The 22,004-nt window shown below is 38.9% G+C and overlaps 1 protein-coding gene across 1 annotated transcript in view; it reads left to right on the forward strand.

Annotated features, from left to right (window-relative positions):
- Cpne8 (copine 8) overlaps positions 1-22,004 on the forward strand; it is a 189,905-nt gene that overhangs the window by 33,523 nt on the left and 134,378 nt on the right. The window contains exon 4 of the mRNA XM_028869232.2: positions 19,332-19,435. Coding sequence (XP_028725065.1) covers positions 19,332-19,435 — 104 coding nt within the window. The remainder of the gene's footprint in view (positions 1-19,331; positions 19,436-22,004) is intronic.

The raw sequence follows: 22,004 nt of genomic DNA on the forward strand, positions 1-22,004 counted from the left end.
ATAGAACATAGGTGCCAGGCTCCATAGGGCTGAAGAGTGCTGTGCTTCAGTGACCAATAAAGAAAGCATGGTAAATGCAGAACCAGACACTTAGCCAGTGCTAGTTCGTAACAATGACACAGTCAGAATTCATTAGATAGGGGGAGTTTAAGGAATGACGGTGTAAAATGCTCAGAACTGTACCAGAGTGTTCTTGTTGGATATTAATAAGCTAAATTCAAAGTTTCCCTTGGTTAAAAACAGTCTAGTGATTCTTTAATTGCCTAATTAGTGAAGTAAAATATTTTTTATATAATTTGCTAGCTCTTTTACTATAACAATGGATCATGACTATATTAAGTCATTCCCACTTATTGGCTAATTTGATTTTTAAACAAACTTAAGAGGTATGGGCTATTATAATCACTGTAATAGGAAACAGAAGAACAAATGGATAAGAAATTTGACCAGTGACACTTGGTTATTAATCTAGAGTGGTGCTTTGAATCCTGGCTGTCTGGAATTGTTGGTATTAGATTGCTTTTGTGGGCACAATTCTTATCTACTTCTAGCTATTATGTTCTGTTTTTATAAAGATAAAGAAATTTCATGTCATTGGGGGTGGGTTGTAATTATTTTTTAAGCTTGATTCTAAGTAAGCAAAGAACAACAAAAACCGAAAACCGTATAGGAAACCAAGTCTTACTATTTAGGGAAGGTGGCATATTATTAAGATAAAATGCTGAGACATAATAGAATATTCTGCTATTCTACTGTTTGTTTTGCAGAGAATAGAAAATGGTGGTTATAAAGACCACATTCAAAGGCAATGTGAAAACCATGATGAAATTGAGAAGGTATTGAAAAACAGGACCCAGAGCTGTCCTGAAGGGGTAGAAGCCATAGAAAAAAAACTGGGGGCGGGGGGGGGCACTGGTTGTCTTAGCTTGCTTGTCTTTCCACAAAAGAACACCAAAGTTTAGATAAATTATGAGGAGAGCATTTGTCTCTCCCTATTTTGGAGGCTATGAAGTTTAGTACTGACACTGAGGGGCCCATGTCTCGTGAAGCCTTGTTATCTTATTCAGTGGTGGAAAGCTGAAGGGAAGGTGAGCCCTGTGCCAGGCTGGGGCTGGGCTGAACTCACAAAAGCATCCTTATCCCAGTGACCCATTTCCTCCATTAGGATCCTGCTCGCCTAGAAGTGCCATGACTTCATTAGGAGAGCAGCACACAGTAACCTGTTCAAAGCCCTCACTCAGCACTGCTGTATGGGGATGAGGCGGCCAACATGTGAAGTCCACTCCGCTATAGATAGGCCTGAGAAGGTACTTTCAAAAGAGTTGACCGTGCTAACAGATGAGCGAGTGACGTGGAAGAACAGGGAGGAAGTGCAGATGGAGGAGCTAAGTGTGCTGGAGCACTCAGCAACGGAAGGGACTTGCTGGGTGAAAAAAAAAAAAAAACCCAACAGAATAAATCCTATTTGATACTTAATCCCCATGGCAATTCTTACGGAAGATAGTTTCCTCAGCTTGAGAGGAAGATAAATGTATCCTTTACATTTTCCAGGGTAATGAGGTGCTTTAAGGCAGGTGCCTGGTTTCCTGATGACTCTACGCATGTGTGACATGAGGAAGGATTCCAGCTCCTACAGTTGTTCCAGTAATGAACTATTAGTTGCTAGTTTAAGTATCTGGCATACAACAAGTACTGTACAATTAGGGAAACCCTGAGATTCTAAGAGGGAAAACAACTTTCATAAAAAACAAAACAAAACAAAAACCCATGAAGTATCAAGTAATAACTTCCTACATTAAAAAATCCTGTCCTTGGTGCTTGCTCAGCAATTGATGGGAAATGGTATATGGAGTTACCTTGGCCTCAAACCCAATCTGAAAGTGCAGTGCCGCACAGCCGCCAAAAGCCTATGCAATCCGAGGTCACACTGATGCATGTGCAATGCTTACATGAAGAAAAATGATGCATTCCCAAAAATTGTCCTTTTTAATAAGTGAAAAATGATTGTGGGTAGGCAATTTCAGGTGACTCGGCTTAGTGCTCTTGCTCTTTACTCCTCTGGGAGCAATTTTGAAATGTTGCCTTTTGATTTCTATGCTTTAGTATACAGCAGAGCAAGTATGTGTGTGAGGAGGGCCTCTGTCTTGAAGTGAGAGCCAGCCTCCGAGCCATGTGAATTAAGGAAGGTTTGTTCTGAAGACAGTGCAGAGTCTGGATTGTCATGACTGTCCTCAGATTCTTAAAATATTTTCCTTGTAGAAGTGGGTACCAGTAAAGTAGCCCACTCTAAGGGAGAGCTTTGAAGCAGTAGAGATTGTCACACGGGATTGAGTTTCTGGGGACTGTGAAGCGGCCTCGGGGATGTCTGTGACGGGAAACATCCAATCAGGGCTCTGGTGACTCACCAGCGAGAGCTTGTTCTCAGTGTTGCTGTTCTTGCAAGTTTGTGATTTCACATTGTCAGGGAGTTCAAACCCAAACTTTTAGTAATTTGATCAGTTCTTCCAAATGCGTATCAGGTATAAAATATTTTATCAGGATGAGACACAGCTGCCTATGTCAGGCTGGACTAAGAAAATATAGATATATTCTTAATAACTCCACAAATACTTAATCATTTATTAATCTCACCAGCATTTAGCGAATACTGGTTGTATAGCTGGAATGGTGGGTTAAATTTAAAAACAGAGTATTTTTACCTCAAGAACTGTTTGGGATAGTTAGTTTTCTCAGCAATTTTGGCTCATTTGTATAACCAAGTTTATTGGCTTAGATATCAGTTTCACCCCACTGGTATAGTGGTTGTACTTTCATTTCAATTAAGGTGATTTATCAAAAGCTTTAGCTCGCTGTGATTTATGTTCTGAGATTTATTACATTTAGTTATCAGGGAACAACTGGCAAAATGCTTAAATCAGAAGCAAAATAGTTCCGATAAATACAAGGTTTTCTTAAAACAGTCCATAGTTGAAACCCCAATTTTAAATTATATCTGAAAATATCCTAGTTATCTTTTCTTCAATATTTTTTCTAATGACCATGAATTATGAAAAACTCTTGAAATAATGGATCTTTTGATAAGCTATAATGATATAAATTGTCATATTTAAGTGGGAGTGCAAAAAAACAGTATAATGGACATAGTGAAGGAATCTCCCAAGGAGCTGCATATCAATAGAGCATTGGAAAATGCTGTTGACTTCTGTGAGTTAGGGTTTAGTGCTCCAGAATGAATCCATTTTTTGAATTACTCTTAACTGTATAAATTGCTGGGTTGAGTCTGGATTCCTTAAGTTTCAGTGTGAGGAGAGGAAGCAGCTGAAGTTGCTTATAATTTTGAAATATTGTTGCTTGAAATGATTGGCATCATTGCCATTGTCTCTGGCAGGCTTCCTTTCACCCACACTTGGTGGTTCAACATTTACTCATCCCCCTCACTGAGCAATACCCACTCAGAAAACACTGGGAGATTCTTTGAAGCTCAGCTTTCTCAACCTCACAAATAGGATGTCTGCCGTGAAACAAACGCTCTTTATCTTGTAGGGAGAATTTCCAACACAAACCTTTGAAATCCCATAACTTTGTTATGAGCCTTGTTACTTTCCACTTCATACAATAAATATCAGACTTTTGTTTTATTTTATTGGTACTTATATTAGTCAGGGTTCTCTAGAGAAATAGAACCCATAAAAACATATATACATACTACAGATATATACATATATAGACAGCCGTACACACACTTAAAACAGCTTAGAAAATAATATCCAAAGAGTACAACAGCAGCTACCACACATCTGAAAGGCTGAGCATCTGGTACTCACTTGGTCCTTATGACTGAGTATCACAGGAACTGGAGTAGTGTGACAATGACTGCTCACACCAGAGAGGCCCAGACCCCAATAGTTGCTTAGTCCAGGGAAGTTGGTACCTTAACAGACTCAATCTGGCACAGAAGGCCTGGAGTGTTCCTGGAGAGCCACTGCTCCCCAGTCCACACTGGAATCCTAGGAAAGCTGGTCCTAATGTTAGCCAAGGAATCAGGAGCAGCAGCATTGAGGGAAATCACCCCAATGGCAGGAGGGAAGACCAAGCTAGCCAAAAGTGAATAAGATCTTTCTCCTGTGTCATGATCCCAGACCCTGTGGCCACCACATGTGGAACAGACCCAAGTAATCTACTTACACGGTAGACACCGCCCTTCTATCAAATGTATTCAAGTCCCATAGCTGCTTTCCAGGAGCAGCTTCCTACTCTTGGCTTGTCTTCCTCCTTTGGTGACTCTGCAGATCCCTGCTGGATCCTTACCAGTTCCTCCAACCATCACATATGACTCAGGGTCCAAGAGCCCTGCCAGCTGCCTGACTGGGATGCTCCAATCGCAAGAGAAACTTGTTCCAGGCTTCTTGACCAAACTGTTGAACGCACTAGACTATGCCAGAGAAAGATCTGAATAGAGGATGCATCCCCCAAATTAGAAAAAACAGAGGAAGTCAAGATCCCAACTGCTATGAATTAGCCCCATCCTGAACATTGTAAATACTCTGCTGAAAGAAGGTCAACTTCAACAACAAAAAGAGAAACCAAAGAAGAATGAAAAGAAAATCTCAACCAACATACTAACTCCAGATGCACAGATCGAATGCAGAGATAAAAACAATGTGAAACAAACAAATTAACACGTGTCTTCCAGAGAGTCCGAATCCCACAATAACCGCCCCTAATGAAAGTGACCTGAGAGAATATATAGAAACCAACTGGAGAAAGATTCTAACTATGGTCAACAACTCAAAGAAGACAAAGGCAAAGATAAATGGTATAAGGAAGTTAATCTAAGACATAAAGCTTAATTTTTTTGTAACAACCCAAACTGAAATAATGCCAGAAATAAGAAACTCAACAAGTCAATGAAAAACTTCAGTGAAAAACCTTGTCAACAGAATGGACCATGCCAAAAATAGAGTCAGGGATTAAAGACAAAGCAAAGAAGTTACATCACCAGGAAATGTCAACAGAAACTTAAAACACACACACACACACACACACACACACACACACACGCGCGCGCGCGCATGCTCCATATTAACAGAACATGAGAAACTTCTTGGATATCATTAACCTTTACCATCAGTAAAAACACCTGGAAAGTGAGATGCCTATCCAGGTACAAGAAGTCAACAGACCAAATAAAATAGGCTAGACCAGAAAAGAAATCATCAATGATATACTAGTTAAAACATTAAAAACATAAACTAAAAAAGAGTATTAAAAGCTGCAAGGGAGAAAGGTCACATCACTGATGAAGGCAGCTTTATGAGATAGCACCTGGTTTTCCCACAGAAACCTTTAAAGCCAGAAGGGCCTGGAAAAATGGACTCCAAATTCTGGAAGAATTTATATTTGTATATGCCACACTTGATACCTTTCTCTTCTGCTGTCTTGAATACTGATGGAGGTATTCTAAATTGTGTGTTGGCTTTCTGTCAACATGAAAAATACATCAGAAGTGAAATATGTGTGTTTCAGCTTATGGTTTCTGAGGTTTCACTCTATGGTCGTCTGGCTTTATTTCTTTGGGTCATGTTGTAGGTTGGATGGGAATGTGTGGCACAGTAAGCATGCTCACCTCATGGTGGCAAGAAAGAGAAACAATGGGGGCATGGGCCCAATAATCCCTTCATGGGCATGCTCCCAAAGACTTAGCTTCCTTCTACAAGGTCTCCAACAGTGCCACAGGCTGCATACCTTCAGCATATGGACCTTGAGGACTGCTCTTTTTTGTCTCTATGTACTGATATGCGGCTTCCCCCCCCCCTCCGCCCCTGTTCACAGCAGTAGAACTTTCTGAATTTGTAGTTACTCAACTCTCCTCACTTGTTAGCATCTATTTCAGTTTTAATGATTTCCTTCAATGTTTCTTTTGGACGGGCCTTACGGAGGTATGTGATCTCTCCTTTTGTTTTCTGTCCTATATTTCTAAAGGATAGCACTGCTAGGATTCTCAGCTGGCAGTTAATTTTCCTTTCATTATTTTCATGTTTCTCTCTTAATGCTTTGAAAGCTTCCTACTGAGAAAGAAGGCTGCTGTCAGGAGTTGGGGCAGGCTTACCTGTTCTGTCTTTATTGCCCGGAGGATATTTCTTTTACATTTGAGTGCTTGATTATAATATGTTTTGGGGAAGACTTGATTGAGTTAAAATGTGATGACCTTTAACATTCTGTATATTTGCATCCTTCTCTTGGTTTGGAAAGATTTCTTTTAACATCTCTTTGGAAAATCTTCCTTCTTTCTCCCATGCTTCTATCCCTCTGGAACCCCCAACTACCTGAATATCTACTTTCTGATGCTTTCATCATGTTCCCATATTTTTGTAAATTCTTTCTCCTCTTTTCTCTTTATCCTTCTGTGTATTTTCATATAGCCTGCTGTAGTTAGAGTTTTCCTGCCTTGCCCACACTCAGGACAAATCTTTGTCACCTGCCAGTCCCACAGCCTCTCAGACCCAACCAAGTAAACACGGAGACTTATTTTGCTTACAAACTGTATGGCCGTGGCAGGCTTCTTACTAACTGTTCTTACAGCTTAAATTAATCCATTTCCATAAATCTATACCTTGCCACGTGGCTGGTGGCTTACCGGCATCTTCACATGCTGCTGGTCATGGCGGCAGCTGGCAGTGTCTCTCTGCCTCAGCCTTCTGCTTCCCAGAACTCTCCTCTCTCCTTGTCCCACCTACTTCCTGCCTGGCCACTGGCCAACCAGTGTTTTATTTATTGACCAATCAGAGCAATTTGACATATAGACCATCCCACAGCAGCCTGCCTTTGGATTCACTAATTTTCTCTCTGTTTAATCTGTGCTAGCAATATCTTCTATTACAGTTTACTTTCACTCCATCTACTTTTCAGCTCAGTGATATGGTAGCTTTTTTTCTTTTAATTACTTCCATCTCTCTAAGCTTCTTGGTTGGTGCACTGAGTCATTCCTTCGTTTTGCCTTGGACCATGTGGTGTTTCCTTAAAATGGCTGATTAAACTCTTCTAGATTTTGCCCATACAGCTATTATTTGGTTCTTTCTTTCACCTTGTTTTAACTGTTAGTTGATGTGATTCTCTGAAAGTTTCTGAATATTGTAGTGGGGTGCATTTTCTGCACATTCAAGAATTAGGGGTTTATTCTAGCCATTGTAGTCTGGTGTTATCTATGCCTATTTTTCTAGGAATGCAAGCATTCCACTCTCGGCTGATATTTTTCTGAGACCCTTCAAATGTCAGCTTTGCTGAAAGTCCATGTGATGGTTGTTTTAGCATTGCAGAGTGACCTAAGCTCAGACTTGTCCCAGATATGTGGTTGGCTCTTGTTCAATGTGCATTGGGTTACTAGGGTAGAACCTAAAATGAGTAAATCTTAGGAGCTTCTCCTTGGGTTCAGGGTAGGCCCTCATGCCTTATAAAGTTTCAATCCTGCTGTAATAACTTTAACTATCCAGATAGTGGTGAGATCAGCTGTGAAATTCTATGCCACACTTACAGCCACAAATTCACCACAGCCTGCAACATAGCCCACTAAGGACTATGCAGCACCAGGTTTGACCAAGGCCCATTCTACTATTGGATGTCTAATGCAGACATAGATTTATGACCCACAATCTCTGTAGCCACAAAGTGTGCCTAGAAGAGGAGAGGAGTCTGATGGACTGGAGTGCCATCTCCTATTGATGCTGGTCGTTTCTCAAAGGTCCCAACTGTGAATACTGGCCAGTGAATGGGTCAATCAGTTTTAGGTTTCTGCAACCCATTATGGGTTCCTAGGCAAAAGTCTATGCTATTACCCTGCCCTATGGTGAGTGAGTAGACTTGCTCTTACTCTGCCTTGCAAGTTTGAGGTCGTGTGGAGAAGCCTGGATTTTATCTACCAGAGGACACACCAAACTGGGTCATACCCTAATTCCACTGTCATAAGGATCTATGTAGTCTCAGCAATGTACCCTAGCCCAAGCTGCAGCTGGAAGTAACATGGGACAAAATGTGAATGTGTCTCACTAGAACATTTAAGTATCAGCCTGGTGTGTCAAATGTACAACTTCGTTGTGAACACTCTTAAGGATAGCAGTAATGACCTGAGGTTGGGGAAGGGTAAGAAAGATAGCCCTTTGCCCTCAAGATTGATATGAAACTGGGTCCCATCTGAATCTCACCACATCAAGACCTGCAGTTTAGACAGGGAAGTGTACCACAAGCCCATTCTAGAACTGGCAATGATGTGAGCTGGAACTGGAGTCTGCCCCACCAGCATACAGGTCTCTCATGGACTCTGGAGGCTCCATCTGCCAGCTCTGTTCTGGATATGGAGCCTAGTGTTGGTTCTCCCTGTGGTGGTCCTGGCCCTGAATTATTGCTACTCTTCTTGCTGCCTAGGATTGGGGATGAGGATGGGAGTCGAGGAAACTAGTTATTAGATAATGAGGTTCCCTAACTCAATCCATAATCATTGGTAGAGGAAGAGAGAGATGGGGTTCTACATAGCTGTAGATGTCAGAGCGGCGAGTCTGATGCTGGATTTTAATTTTATGGACTGCGTGTAAGTCATTCTCCCTCCTCCAAGTCAGAAGCATCTTGCCTTTCACTGTTTGGAATTATGGAAGGAGACACAGTGGCCAACTCTTTCCTTCTTACCTCCTCCATGTTTTCTGAGTCTTTTCTTTTCCTTACACTAAAGCCATTCACTGTAGTTTCTTTCTCACCTGGTGTCATTAGCTGTTGGGAAGGTAGTTTGGTAAGTGAACAGCCATTCAAACTTGTGTGTTTGTAGGGGATAAATACAGCAGGACCTTGGCCATCCTTTTGCTTTGCCTCTCCATATTTCATGCTTTTCAAATTTATCATCAACTCAATTTAGATAATAACATCTTTCCAATAATATATGTTAATATTATGAGCTCATTTCTGCACATTTTGTTTTGCCATAATAACATTTCCCCAAACACTGCATTTCAGGAAAAAAGGCAGCTTTATTTGACTGGCGATTCTGTTGGTTGGACAGTCTAGTCATGCAAACCTCAGAACTCACAATTCACTGGAAAACATGCATCACATATAAATTAAGATCTAACTGATACTTCATAAATGTAACTTGTATTCTCCAATAAAAGCTCCTGTGTAAATCTAGTCAATTGTTTTCCCCTAGGTGCTAAATTATAACACTAATCCTAGTATTGATAGCTAGAAATGACATGTGAAAAGCAATCTTAGGAAATATTATTCTTAAGAATATGATTTACTTTAAAAACATTGTTTTAGGCAAACTTTTAAAATAATGGAACCTGAAAATTGATGGGGTTTCATCCTTTCTGTGTTTTATGTATGCAACTTAAAGAGAGATAATGAAGGTTGAATTTTTTGATGGCTAATGTTTTAATTCCTAAAAATAAAATGTCCTAAAAAAACCCAAAGACTGTCCCATATTTAAAACATTGATTTTAGCAATAGTATTACAAGGAAGCCACATGGCTTCTCCTTTTGCATCTCTGTATCCACACCTCACTGATCAATAATAATGTAAGTTCTGAACAAAGGCTCAGATCTCCCATTTGTCATTTCAGAAGTAAATGAACTTGAGGTTGTTGATTTGTGGAAAAATAAATGCATTGGGTAATGAGCCACAGGACCCACTTTATCTCTTTCCCTCAGAGGAAGAGGGCCATGCATTCTCTAATGAGGCCAGAGTTTGACTTTCCAGAGCGAGAGAGAATGCATGTGCATGTGTGTGTGCTTGTGTGAATGCTTGTGCATGTGTGTCTGTATAAGCATGTGTGTATATGTGTTTGTGTGTAACCAACATCTCCTACACTGCCTGAAAGTTTATAGTCTTAAATGGAATTTTCTGATTGAATGCATCTGACTAGTCTGTCCTAATAGTCTGTCTGTCTGCCCTACAGAGTTGATTGTCAGATAGGCTGTCCTCTGAAGATCACTAGGAATAAAAGTTTCCTATCACATAGTAGTTGGTAGGAGATGCATATGAGTTCTGGTGAATTCTCTATGTGTCACGGTTACTCATCTGGCCCAGGCTGCACCTTAACAACATTTGCCTCAGAACAGAGCAGATCTACCTGATGTCAAGAAAGGGAGCTTCTGAATATTACTTCCAGTTCTTCTCCTCTGAAGCACTTTAATGATTAGTTGATTTAGAAGTCAAGAGGGAGAATTTTCTTTCCTCCAGTTCCTGCAGCACTTATTTCTAAATAGAAAAGTAGGTCTTTATTTGATAGTATAATCATCAAAGAAAGGAAAACTTTCAAAACTTGATTATGGATTGTCTTTTACTTTTTGCTTAAAGTTTTAGAAGAATGGTGTTTTATTTCAATAATTTTTTTAAATTTCATTTAAATAACTGACAGAATTTGCAGTTGATAAATAAAAGGACAGTTTCCTAATGATTATATAATGAAAATTTAATACCATATTATTATGGCAAAGGCTGAACAAGACACACCTGTACATATGTATTCTGCCTTAGATTATTTTAAGCAACCATATACACCCTATTTTTAAAATTGTATTTTAATTACATTTCACTGTTCCCTTTCCTCTCTTCAAAGCCTACCCCTTCCTACTCTCCTTCAAACTCACTGGCTCCTTTTTCATTACATGCTTATATGCATTGCATGTACATATATATTCTCAAATATAATCTGGTGAGTCCATATGATGTCACTTGTATGTATGTTTTATTGTTCCATAGATCTTTATGAAGAGGTGTATACACCTTGGATAATATAGAATAGCTGATGATTTTTTTCTCCAACACTCCTCCATCTCCCTACCCCCTCAACCTCATTTTCTCTCTCTCTGAAAGCCAAAAAATAATATATATATATCAAAAAACTCCAAATAAACAAAAAGAATAAGACAAAAAAATATCAAAGCAAAACAAAAAGCACCAAAAAAACCTATGAAGTCTGTTTTGTGTTGGCCAACTACTTACTCCTGGGCACGGGGCTTTTCCTGCATATACCCTGTGACGCTGCATTGGAGAAAATTGTTTTTCCCATTCTTAGTAGGTATTAATGGCTTCTTGGGAAGGGGGCGGGGAGCTTTGTGTCCACTTCCTTTCTCAGTGCCGGGCTTTTGTCTTGTTTGAACCTGCACAGGCGCTGTGCATGTTGTTACTTCTGTGTGAATTCATATGTGGATCTACCCTGTTGTGTCTGGAAGACATTGTTTCCTTCAAGTCATCCATCACCTCTGACTCTTACAATCTTTCTGCCAGCTCTTCTATGCCAATATCTGAGCTTTGAGGGGAGGGGTTTGGGCTGTGTGCCCCAAAGTCTTTCACTCTCTGCACATGCAGCTGTCACTCTCTGTTATGATCACCATCTCCTACAAGAAGAAGCCTCTGTGATGAGGACTGAGAAATGCACTGATCTTTTCCCATACTTTTTAGGACACACATTATAAGTCTTTCAAATGTTATATCAGAACTTATTAATACTTATCTTTCCTCAAAAATTTAAATACCTCTTATCTGCATAGATAGGCAATTATGTAGTTTCCAGAGATTTAAAACTTTTTATTTAGTAATATTACATTAACTAAGCTCTAAATTTTTCTCTAAGTCAAAATTATTAATAACTTGGTGGCCAGCTGGTATATTCTATCCAAAAAGTAGCAAAGTTCAGATGTGCTGAAGTAGTCATAATATACTTGTGAATTCTTATTGTTGTTGGCTTTCAGTTCTTGTAATATGGTGGATGGAAAACAGAACACCAATTTAAAGTTATTTCTGCATTTTAAAGTAAAGTATACTCATTGTAAGAAATTAAGGACATTTGTAGAAAAAGTTAAAAAATAATTAGATCCTATAGCAGTTTGGTATATCATCTGTTTTTGTGTATGTTTGTGTTTATATGTATGTATACTTATATACTTAGCCAAAATTGGCATTATTATATTGTATATTACTATTTTCTTAATAAAATATTACTGATATCCTGTGGTTAACCATGTGATCATTTTTTACACAGATATAAATCACACACACACACACACACACACACAAACACACACACATCCCTGGCTTAATGGAAGTTACTCTGTACTTAGGAAATGTAGAAGAAACTAATGTATAAGTATATAATGCTAAAACATAAGCTTTATGATTGGGTGAAACCTACCATGAGAATCATTTTGAGTAAGTAGTTCAACTTCAGATTTAATATTTAGAATTGTAACGTTGACATTCAGCAGAAACTCAGAGGATGAAGACTAGACCTAAACATTGGAATTAACACTATTCTAGAAAGAGGAATCAGCAAGTATCAACTCCACCAGGTAAGAAAGAATTTAATGTGTCCTGGAGTCCAAGAACAGAAGGCTGGACCAAGGACAGGGAGAGGTAACTGCTCAGAGCTGGAGAATGTATTAGTTACTTTTCTTGTTGCTACAATAAAGTATTTGACAAAATTGGCATTAGTTTCCTTTTGGCTTAGAGTCTGAGGGAATATACCATCATCATGGAAAGGCACAGTGGCAGGGGCAGGAAGTGGTGGGTCCCCTTGAACCCAGCCAGCAAGCAGAGAGCAATGAATGCTTGTGCTCAGCTCTCTTTCTCTTTTATTCAGCATGGAATCCCAGCCCATGGGATGCTTTTGCCCACAGTTAAAGTAGTGCTTTCCACCTCAGCTGACCTAATCTGAAAAATCTCTCAGAGTCATGCCGAGAGGATTGTCCCTTCTATGACTTTAGATTTTGTCAAATTGGCAATCAGCATTAACTGTTGACCATGGCTGGCTCTGGAGTCAGAGAAGGTGCCAGGACTTTGAATCCCACCACCCATTATGCTCTGAAGCCATGGAATGTGATAAGGCTTGGAAAAATAAGAACAAACCAAACCCCAAATATGGGGCAAATTAATTAAGTTTAAGGTAAAAATTAACAAAATAGAAAAACCAAACAAAGAATCAATAAAATGAAGAGTTAGTGTTTTATAAAGAAAAAATTATTGGCAAATTTTTAGCCAAATTAACCAAAAAAGAGAGAAAATACAACTTAATAAAATTAAAAACCAAAAGGAAGAAATTAAAACAGGTACCAGTAAAATTCAGAAAATCATGGAAATAAACTTTATATCCATCTAAGTTCAAAAATATAAAAAAATGGTTAATTTTTAAGTAACTTTGACATATGAAAGTTATACCAAGATGAGATCAATAACATTCATCACAATCAGATGGCTGTATTCTGGAGATGCAGGGATGGTTGATATGTAGAGTAATAATTGTAACTCATTGCATAAGTAGTTATTCAAAGATAGAAACCAAAAGATCATCTCAATAGATGAAATAAAGACTTTTGGTAATATCTACCATCTCTTGATTATAAAGGCCTTGGAGTTATGAGGATTAGAAAGGAAATACCTCAGCATAGGTAATAAATCCATAACGAACATAATACTAAATGGTAAGAAACATAAAATAATATCATGAGCAAATCTAAGGTATTTACTCCTACTCAATATAGTGCTAGAAGTTTTAGCTAGAAAAATATGACATGAGAACAGAATTAAATTGATATAATTAAGGGAAAGATGTCAAAGTATCCCCATTTGCATAAGATATGGTTCTATACATAAAAGACCATAAAGATTCTACCATAAGACTAGAGGTAATGAACAGTTCACAGAGTGGTAAGACACACAATTAATGTGCAAAAATCAGTACCCTACTTTACACTACATGACTAATATATGGAAAAAGAAATCAGAGAAACAATTCCATTCACAATATTCTAAAATGTGTGTGTGTGTGTGTGTGTGTGTGTGTATGTGTGTGTGTGTGTATGCATGTATATATTCATGTATAGATAAGTAAGCACAACCAAGGAAGTTAACTAACTCTACAATGAAAACTTTAAAATACAAAAGAAAGAAATTGAAGGAGACACTAGAAGATGTGAAGATGACCTTGGTTTGGTGGGATTAATATTGTGAATATGACCATCCCACTAAAAGCAACCTACAGATTAAATGCAATCAAAATTGGAATGACATTCTTCACAGACATAGAGAAAAACAGTTTTAAAATTCATATGGAAGCACAGAGGACCTCAGATAGTCAAAGCAATTCTGAGCCCAGACAGTGCTACCACCACCATCCTTGAATTATTAGTCATACTAATAAAAACATCATGTGACTGGCATAAAAACAGAAGTGTGGATCTGTTGGATAGAACAAAGAAGCCAAACATGAGTCCACTCAACTATAGCCACCTGTTTTTGACAAAGATGCCCAAAACAAATTGGAGACAATATACAGCACTATCAACAAATGGTGCTGGAAAAACTGAATATCTAAACACTGGAATAAAAATAGATTATTATTTCTAACCATGTACAAAATCAACTCCAGAAGGATCAATGGCATCAATGTAAGAACCAAAGCCTTGAAACTTCTTGAGGAAAATTAGGTAGATCCTTTAAGATATAGTCATTGAAAAGCACTTTCTGAAAAAGACAAGGGAATCAAACTTCATGAAAATAAAAAGTTTCTATACATCAAAAGAAATTATCTCGTGAAGAGTCAGCCCTTCGGATGGAAGAAAAATCCTTGCCAAATGTCCATCTGACTGAGGGGGTAACATGTAGAATAGACAATGAGATAAAAATACTTAACATCAAGAAACCAAACAATCTAGTCAATAAATGCACTGTGAAACTAAACAATGAGCTCTTGAAAGAAGAAATACAAATATCTTAAAAGCTTTCGACATCCTCAATTATACAGGGAAATTCAGATGAAAACAACTTTGAAGCGGTGTCTCACATCAGTCAGAAAGGCTATCATAAAAAAACCATATTATGCTGGCAAGGATATGGCAAAAGGGAGCTCGTATTCTTTTTTTTTTTTTTTTTTTTTTGGTTTTTTGAGACAGGGTTTCTCTGTGTAGCTTTGCGCCTTTCCTGGAGCTCTCTTGGTAGCCCAGGCTGGCCTCGAACTCACAGAGATCCACCTGGCTCTGCCTCCCGAGTGCTGGGATTAAAGGCGTGCGCCACCACCGCCCGGCAGGAGCTCGTATTCTTATTGGTGGGAGTATAAACTGATACAGCTCTTCTGGAAATCAACATGGAAGTTTCTCAGAAACATAAAAATTGATCTGCTGTAGGAGCCATCTATACTACTCCTGGTAACATACTCAGAGGGCTCTGTGTCCTCTTATATAGATACTTGCCCATCAATGTTCATTAATGCTCTATTACAATTGCCGGGAAATGAAACTAGTTCAGATATCCATCAGTTGATGAATGGATGATGAAAATGAGATCAATATACTTATTAATGAATATTTCAGAAAAATAGAACTCAATAAAATCATACTGAGGTGATGAGGGCCAGATAGACAAATAAATTAAATAAAATACATCTAAAAATGTACTAATTATCACTGAGAGGAGCCAAGTCTTATAGACCAAAAAGAGTTTATCTTGTGTGCTCTGTGAAACCATTGGCTCTCTTAGTCTGCTGGCATAATGGCATAGTATTTATATTATTTGACAGCTCTGGTTGTTGGATGGGGATAATTTGCAGTGAAAACAGAAGTAGAGACAGAGATAGGAATTCAAAACCATTGAGATAGTCCATGATAAAACTTGAATTTAAATTGAAAGTAGGAAATATGGAGAGCAGTAGACCATTGTGTGTAAGCGTCCATGTTTACTTACCAGGCTGAGGTCACCTGATATCGCTGCAAAGAATTAAATCAGGCTGGTTAGGGGGGCCACAGCACAACTGGAGCTGTGACAGTTTTATTGAGAGCAACCAGATGTTTTATACTTTTATCAGAAACAGAATAAAATGGCAATTGCCAGGATTAATACAATTGTAGTGGCCAGGATACAGTGAAGTTTGCAAGTCATACAGGGTACACAAGATTAATGTCTAAGACCAACGGTCCTATCAAGTTTCCTTACTTCCTTGACTACGAAGGGGTCAAACAGAGAAACACAAAACAGCCTAAACACGTCACTGCCTGAGAGAGTGCATCAATCTCCCATGGGCAAAGGTAGAAGTAGGCAAGGGATGGGCCTTAATCCCATCTTCAGGGGGAGGAGACTTCATGACCCTTATACCATCACAAGACAACACTTGACTTTTAGAGATGAATACAACATTTGAATACAACAAGGACAAATGGCACCATCTATCTCCCTATGGGGAGATGAGAACATAGAAATATGCTCTGTAAAGGGGGGGATTGAATGTCTAAGGATGTAAGTGCAAGGAAAATGTAGTCAATTATGGAGGCCAAAGCTGGGAAAACATGCTTCAGGAAGGATGGAGTGATCCGCTATTCCAGATAGGCTGAGAGGCCTAGTGAGGTGAGGGCCCCAAATTGGCAGAGTCTAGCCACATGAAGGCTGTGGCTGACATCTCCCCAAAGCAATTTTCAGGGCCATATGTCAGAAGATGTATTGAGATAGATAGAGTAATGATTTATAGATGATTAACTGAAACCAGGATTTTAAGATCTGCACATTAATCTTCAGTAGAGCAGGCAAACTATACCCAGCCTCCACCGCTCCTCACAAAAACCAGACCTGGAAGGATGTTAGTGGCTGCTGAGTTGAGGCATTGTGGGCTGCCAATTCAGTGGAAACTCTGCTTGGAAATTTCAGTCTTATCTTCCAGTTTCCTTCTCAGTATAGATTTGGGTTGAAGTCCAAATGAGGGATGGGCATTGGGGAACATGGTTAATGGTGGAGTTCTGTTGGAATATCATAGTTTGCTAGCTCAAGACTTTCCACTTTAGTTTGGAAACTGTTTTGTCTCCCTAAGTGGGAAGCTGTGTGGGTCCATATTCCCTTGGACCATAGTTACAGCTGTTTCTGAGCCTGTGGGTGTCTGAACACAGGAGGAACCTGTTCATATGGCCCTGTATGGACACCACCCCGGAGACTCTCTCTTCTCAAGGAAACATGTTTCAAGTTAATTTACAATTATGCATCATGGATCCTACAGCAAGTAGCTTCTCTGGCCTATTCCTGAGATGCACTCAGGGCATCATTTCAATTGTGCTCACACAAAGTGAATGGCTTTCCTTTTTGTTTGGGCTATTTTATGTTTGTTTGTTTTGAAACAGGGTCTCACTCTGTCATTCTGGCTGGCTGGCATGGATCTTGCAGAGATTGTCGGTCTCTCTGCCTCCTGGGTGTTCCACCACACCTGGGTACTCAGCTTCTTTTTAATGATGCTTCTCTCTTTAGCAACTGTACTCTGCCTGATCTGAGTTTCCAGCTCACTCCTTTTCTCATAAGAGAAATCCAAATACCAAATCTCTTTGCTCTGCTTTATTTTCCGCTTTTGACTCCCAAATAGCCATCAAAGATGATTCGATAGCACAAATGTATAGTGTCTTGGGATTTTAGCCACCCAATCAATTAGCCCATTATTTTGAAATTCAGTTTCATTTATTATAGATTAAATTATAGATTATAATTTATAGATTAAATTATAGATTAAATTATAGATTAAATCCTTTTCTAGAATGTAGCAGGAATGACCTCAGGTCCAATTTCCAATGTAATTCTCACAAGAACTTTTACTGTCCACATTTCTGTCAGTATTCTGGTCTTCTGAGTTCCTACCAGGACCACCTACTAAGCTTTGTTTACAATACTCAAAAGCTTCTCTTCTTGTATATGTCTCCAAACTCTTCCGTGTTCTCCTCACAAACTGGTTCTAAAGGTCTATGAACCCTGTATCAGGCTTAGTCACAGCAAGAGCCCCATTCTCTGGCATAGTCACTGTGACCAAAATTCCTTACATAAGCAGCCTAAGGTGGAATTTATTTCCTAGGCTAGCTGTTCATTATGGTCAGAAGATACGCACAGCAAGTAGTTTACATCATGACAGCCAGCCAGCAGATAAAAAGGATACAGGAAGGAAGGGAGAGAGGGAGGGAGGGAGGGAGAGAGGGAAGGAGGCAGGGAGGGAAGGAGGGAGGGAGGGAAGGAGGGAGGGAGGGAGGGAGGGAGGGAGGAAGGAAGGAAGGAAGGAAGGAAGGAAGGAAAGAGGGAAGGAAGGAAGGAAGGAAGGAAGGAAGGAAGGAAGGAAGGAAGGGACCGTGAATAAACTATCCCCAAAGTCCTGTCTCCAGTGACTTGATTTGTCCAATTGATTTACCTCCTGAATTTTTTAGAACCTTTAAAATGGTCCCACAAGCTGGAGAACAACCTGTAACCATATAAGCCTTTTGCAGGGGCACGCTTCATATACGAGCAGTAATGGTTGGATTATAGTTTGTCCATGCGATATTGGTCCATGATATAAAATATTGTCCAGGGGCAAATTATTTCTTTGTGAGGGAGTGTTTAGTTGGCATAAGTATTTTATGTAATCATTTTAACACAGTTTAAAGAAAGCCCCTGGCCTTTCATATTAAATGGATGAGCTTGATTCTTCATTTTCCTATTAAAAAGATAATACTTCCTGGAACTTTAATAGAAATAAGTTCTCTAGCAAGACAGCCTGCCTGCTTGATTGCATAATAGATTCACAGCTAAGGTTAAAATCCGCTCATTAAAATGACAGCTGGAGGTGAAGACTCTTAGCGGAGGGTAAAAGCGATTGTGATGTCTGTGTTGGTGCTGTCTTTAGGAGCACTGTCTAGTGGCTTGCCTTCAGATGCAAAGGAGACAGGCCTAGAGTGCACTTTCGTTCCCTGATTTCTACTTTCTCAAAATGGGGAAACGTATTTTTCTAAGCTGAAGAAGTATTACCCAATTTTTAGAAGCATACAAGATTGGTAGATGTCATTCTAACTTGTTGATCTGAATGGGATTAAGTAATGTTTGTGCTGTGAAGCGTAGAATAGATTACCAGAAACTTCTTCCTAAAGCAGGACTAATAGGCCCTGCTGTGAGAAAGGACTGTTTCTCAGGTGAGGCTGCGAACTGTATTTGGCTTCTCTAAGAATACACGTTATCTGTCTGACTTTCTGAAAGTATTTTATTTTAAAAAGTAAATTTAGTGTATACATGGTTTCTTTAGATTAAGAAAGAATTTGGTTTTCCACTTAGCAGAAGGGAGGGTGATGTACTGCGACTCGTCCGATGCAGGGTAGCTGAGTTTGGAAGGAACTCAAGTTCATGCTTATTTCATTGGAGTGGTGGTTTGACCTTTAGGCACTTCTCTCTGGGGCTGTAGCTGATCAAGTCAACTGGGTATTTATTGCTCATTTTTTTTTTTTTAAAGGAACTGAGTACTATACTTTGAAATAAATCACCATGTAAGGTTTGGTTTTAACCTCTGTGACTTCTCTGTTTTTATCTATAGTTTGGAAGAACTGAAGTGATTGATAATACTTTGAATCCTGATTTTGTAAGAAAATTTATTCTGGACTATTTCTTTGAAGAAAGAGAGAATCTCCGCTTTGACTTGTAAGTTCAACTAAAACAAAACATGACATTATACATGGGATTTTTAGAGACAGCTCTTGAGTAGCATAGTCTGGACTGAGTAGATTGCCCCGAGTACCTGGCTCTTCCTTTGGAAGGCAGCTTTTCTCTTTATCCAGAGGGTGAAGCACAAAACCAAACAGCATTTTTCTTTTTAATACTGTTTTGAAATGTGATTTGTTTAAGTGAGTGGACAGCTTTGTCATGCTGGGGAGTACGAGTGGGCTTTCTCTCAAACCTACCTATACCCCAGTGGGTTCCTTCAAGGTCAGAGTACTCTAAGAACAGGTCCAGCTTAATGACTAATGACAGATGGCTCACTTCCCCCCATGGCATGTATGTATCTCTGTTTCATGATGGCTTCCCTTGACTGCTTGATGCTTCATGTTTATATATATAAACATATGTACATGGTATCTCTCTCTATATATATAAAACTATAACTTTTTTCTTTTAATTTATGTGCATTGCTGTTTTACCTGAATGAAGGTGTCAGGTATCCTGGAACTGGAGCCACAGACGGTTGTAAGCTGCCATGTGGGTGCTGGGAATTGAACCCTGGTCCTTTGGAAGAACATCCAGTACTTGCAACCTCTGAACCATCCAGGCTGATGCTTCATGTTTTTAAGGCCCAGGGTGGTAGAGCTAGCTTATGTGTGTGTGTGTGTGTGTGTGTGTGTGTGTGTGTGTGTGTGTGTGTGTATTGCATATTTTTCCATTTTGACACAGGATCAACCATATTACAGTACTATTGCCAAATTCAACTTCATGTCCACAGAAAACATGGAAGCAGTTTTTTACTTACCTGTTGTCAGTTATAAATGACCCATTGTTCCACAAAGGTGATCTTTGGGGACTTGGAGGGTCTAGATATAGGTAAAAAGAAACCCCCCGGGGGGGGGAGAAAAAAAATGTGTGCTTATATTTAAGATGCTCTGTGTAATATAATAGAGCCTTTGCCTTGTGTATCAAAATAATGAATACTTATGAGCATCAAAAGCATTTTAAAAGGTTAATGCTTTGTTTAAATCATTGAAAACATTATGCCAGCCTATCAGTACTTAGGAGTAATTTTAATAACTAAAGATGACATCTTGTTTGGAAGAGTCCTAATTTCCTTCCTAACACAAAGTAAGTTCCATTAGCAATTGTATTTTATTTTACTCTAAAATATATGTAATCAAAGAAACTGTAATGCTTTCTTTAAAAGGTATCAGATATTTATCAGATTTAGCAAACAAAATTTATGATATTGACCTTAGACTTTTATTTCCACAAGACTTCTTTCCAAATAATCAAATGCAGGTAATGAGAGATGAAAGTGGAGTGTAACAATGGCTTCTGCTCACCCTTGACATGGAGGCTGCAGTGCCGTTACCTAACATCTAGGGAAGACCCGTGAACATGGCTCCCTGCTCGCTTGCTCAGAGCTCACAGCAACTGCTTTTGAAATGTTGCTTCTCTCACAGCATCATGGCAACCCCTTAACTTTTCCACTTTGATTTTATCCTAAAACCAGTCACCATTTCATGATTCTTTGTTCTGTTTTCCTTTTCGTTGCCCTTTCCACATCTATGTGCATTACTTTCTTTTATTTAAAAGTAATAAGTGTTTATTATAAATGTAAAATGACATAACTATTTGAAAAATAAGAATTTCATTATTCCAATTAAAAAAATCTGTAAGTGGTTCACTCTGTCAATCATCAGAGCTTCTTTAAACATGGATACACATGTGGGAATTGAAGTCAATGTATTTTCCTATTTCTTTAAGTTTTCACATATTTTTCTATGCCACAGAGTAGCTGTATACTTCATTTCTTTTTAGGGCTACATGATTTTTATTGCAAGAAGAAAATGTATTTTACTGTTTATTGATGCTCATTTCCACCAACGATACTCTTCTGCTGTAGGTAACCTGGAGCAGTATCCCTGTTTGCAAAGTGTTGGGATTTATTATTACTCTAATTTGCAGTTTTGAAGGTCAAATTTCATTATGAAAGGAAGCACTCAAGACCAACCTTTATGTGTTCTGGTTTGTTGACACTACCCTAGATACGTACAGTCTTTGTTGTTTTTCTAGTTTTTTAGCTCTGATTGTTTGAGTCATTTCTCTGGGATTTTGGTTGCCGTCTGTTGACAGACACCCATCACTCTTGCAGGTGACAGCTTATTTATTTTCTTCTCCACTGTCACCCTTTGTCCCCTTTACTGGCATTTTGGGTTCATGTCCTGTTCATTGCTCCTTACCTGGTACCCATTGCTGTGCTCTTTCAGAAAACAATTACAGCAGTGTGACAGTCTATCAGTACTTAGGAATAAAATAAAATAAATAGGAAGTAACTAAGGCCGGCTGACTGATAGATACACTGTCACTTCAACTTCCTGGAGATTACGGTTCTCACAGAAACCAAATAATTCTTGAACCATGAAGGTGTTCTGCAAGACTGAATTAATAGCACCTCATTAAAAGCTCAGAATTTTAATTCAAATAACATCTCAATTTTATATATTTGAATAACTAAAACAAGTAGGGCCGAAAAGGGTTAACT

Source organism: Peromyscus leucopus, chromosome 20 (genome assembly GCF_004664715.2).
Source record: "Peromyscus leucopus breed LL Stock chromosome 20, UCI_PerLeu_2.1, whole genome shotgun sequence".
Classification (NCBI taxonomy): domain Eukaryota; kingdom Metazoa; phylum Chordata; class Mammalia; order Rodentia; family Cricetidae; genus Peromyscus; species Peromyscus leucopus.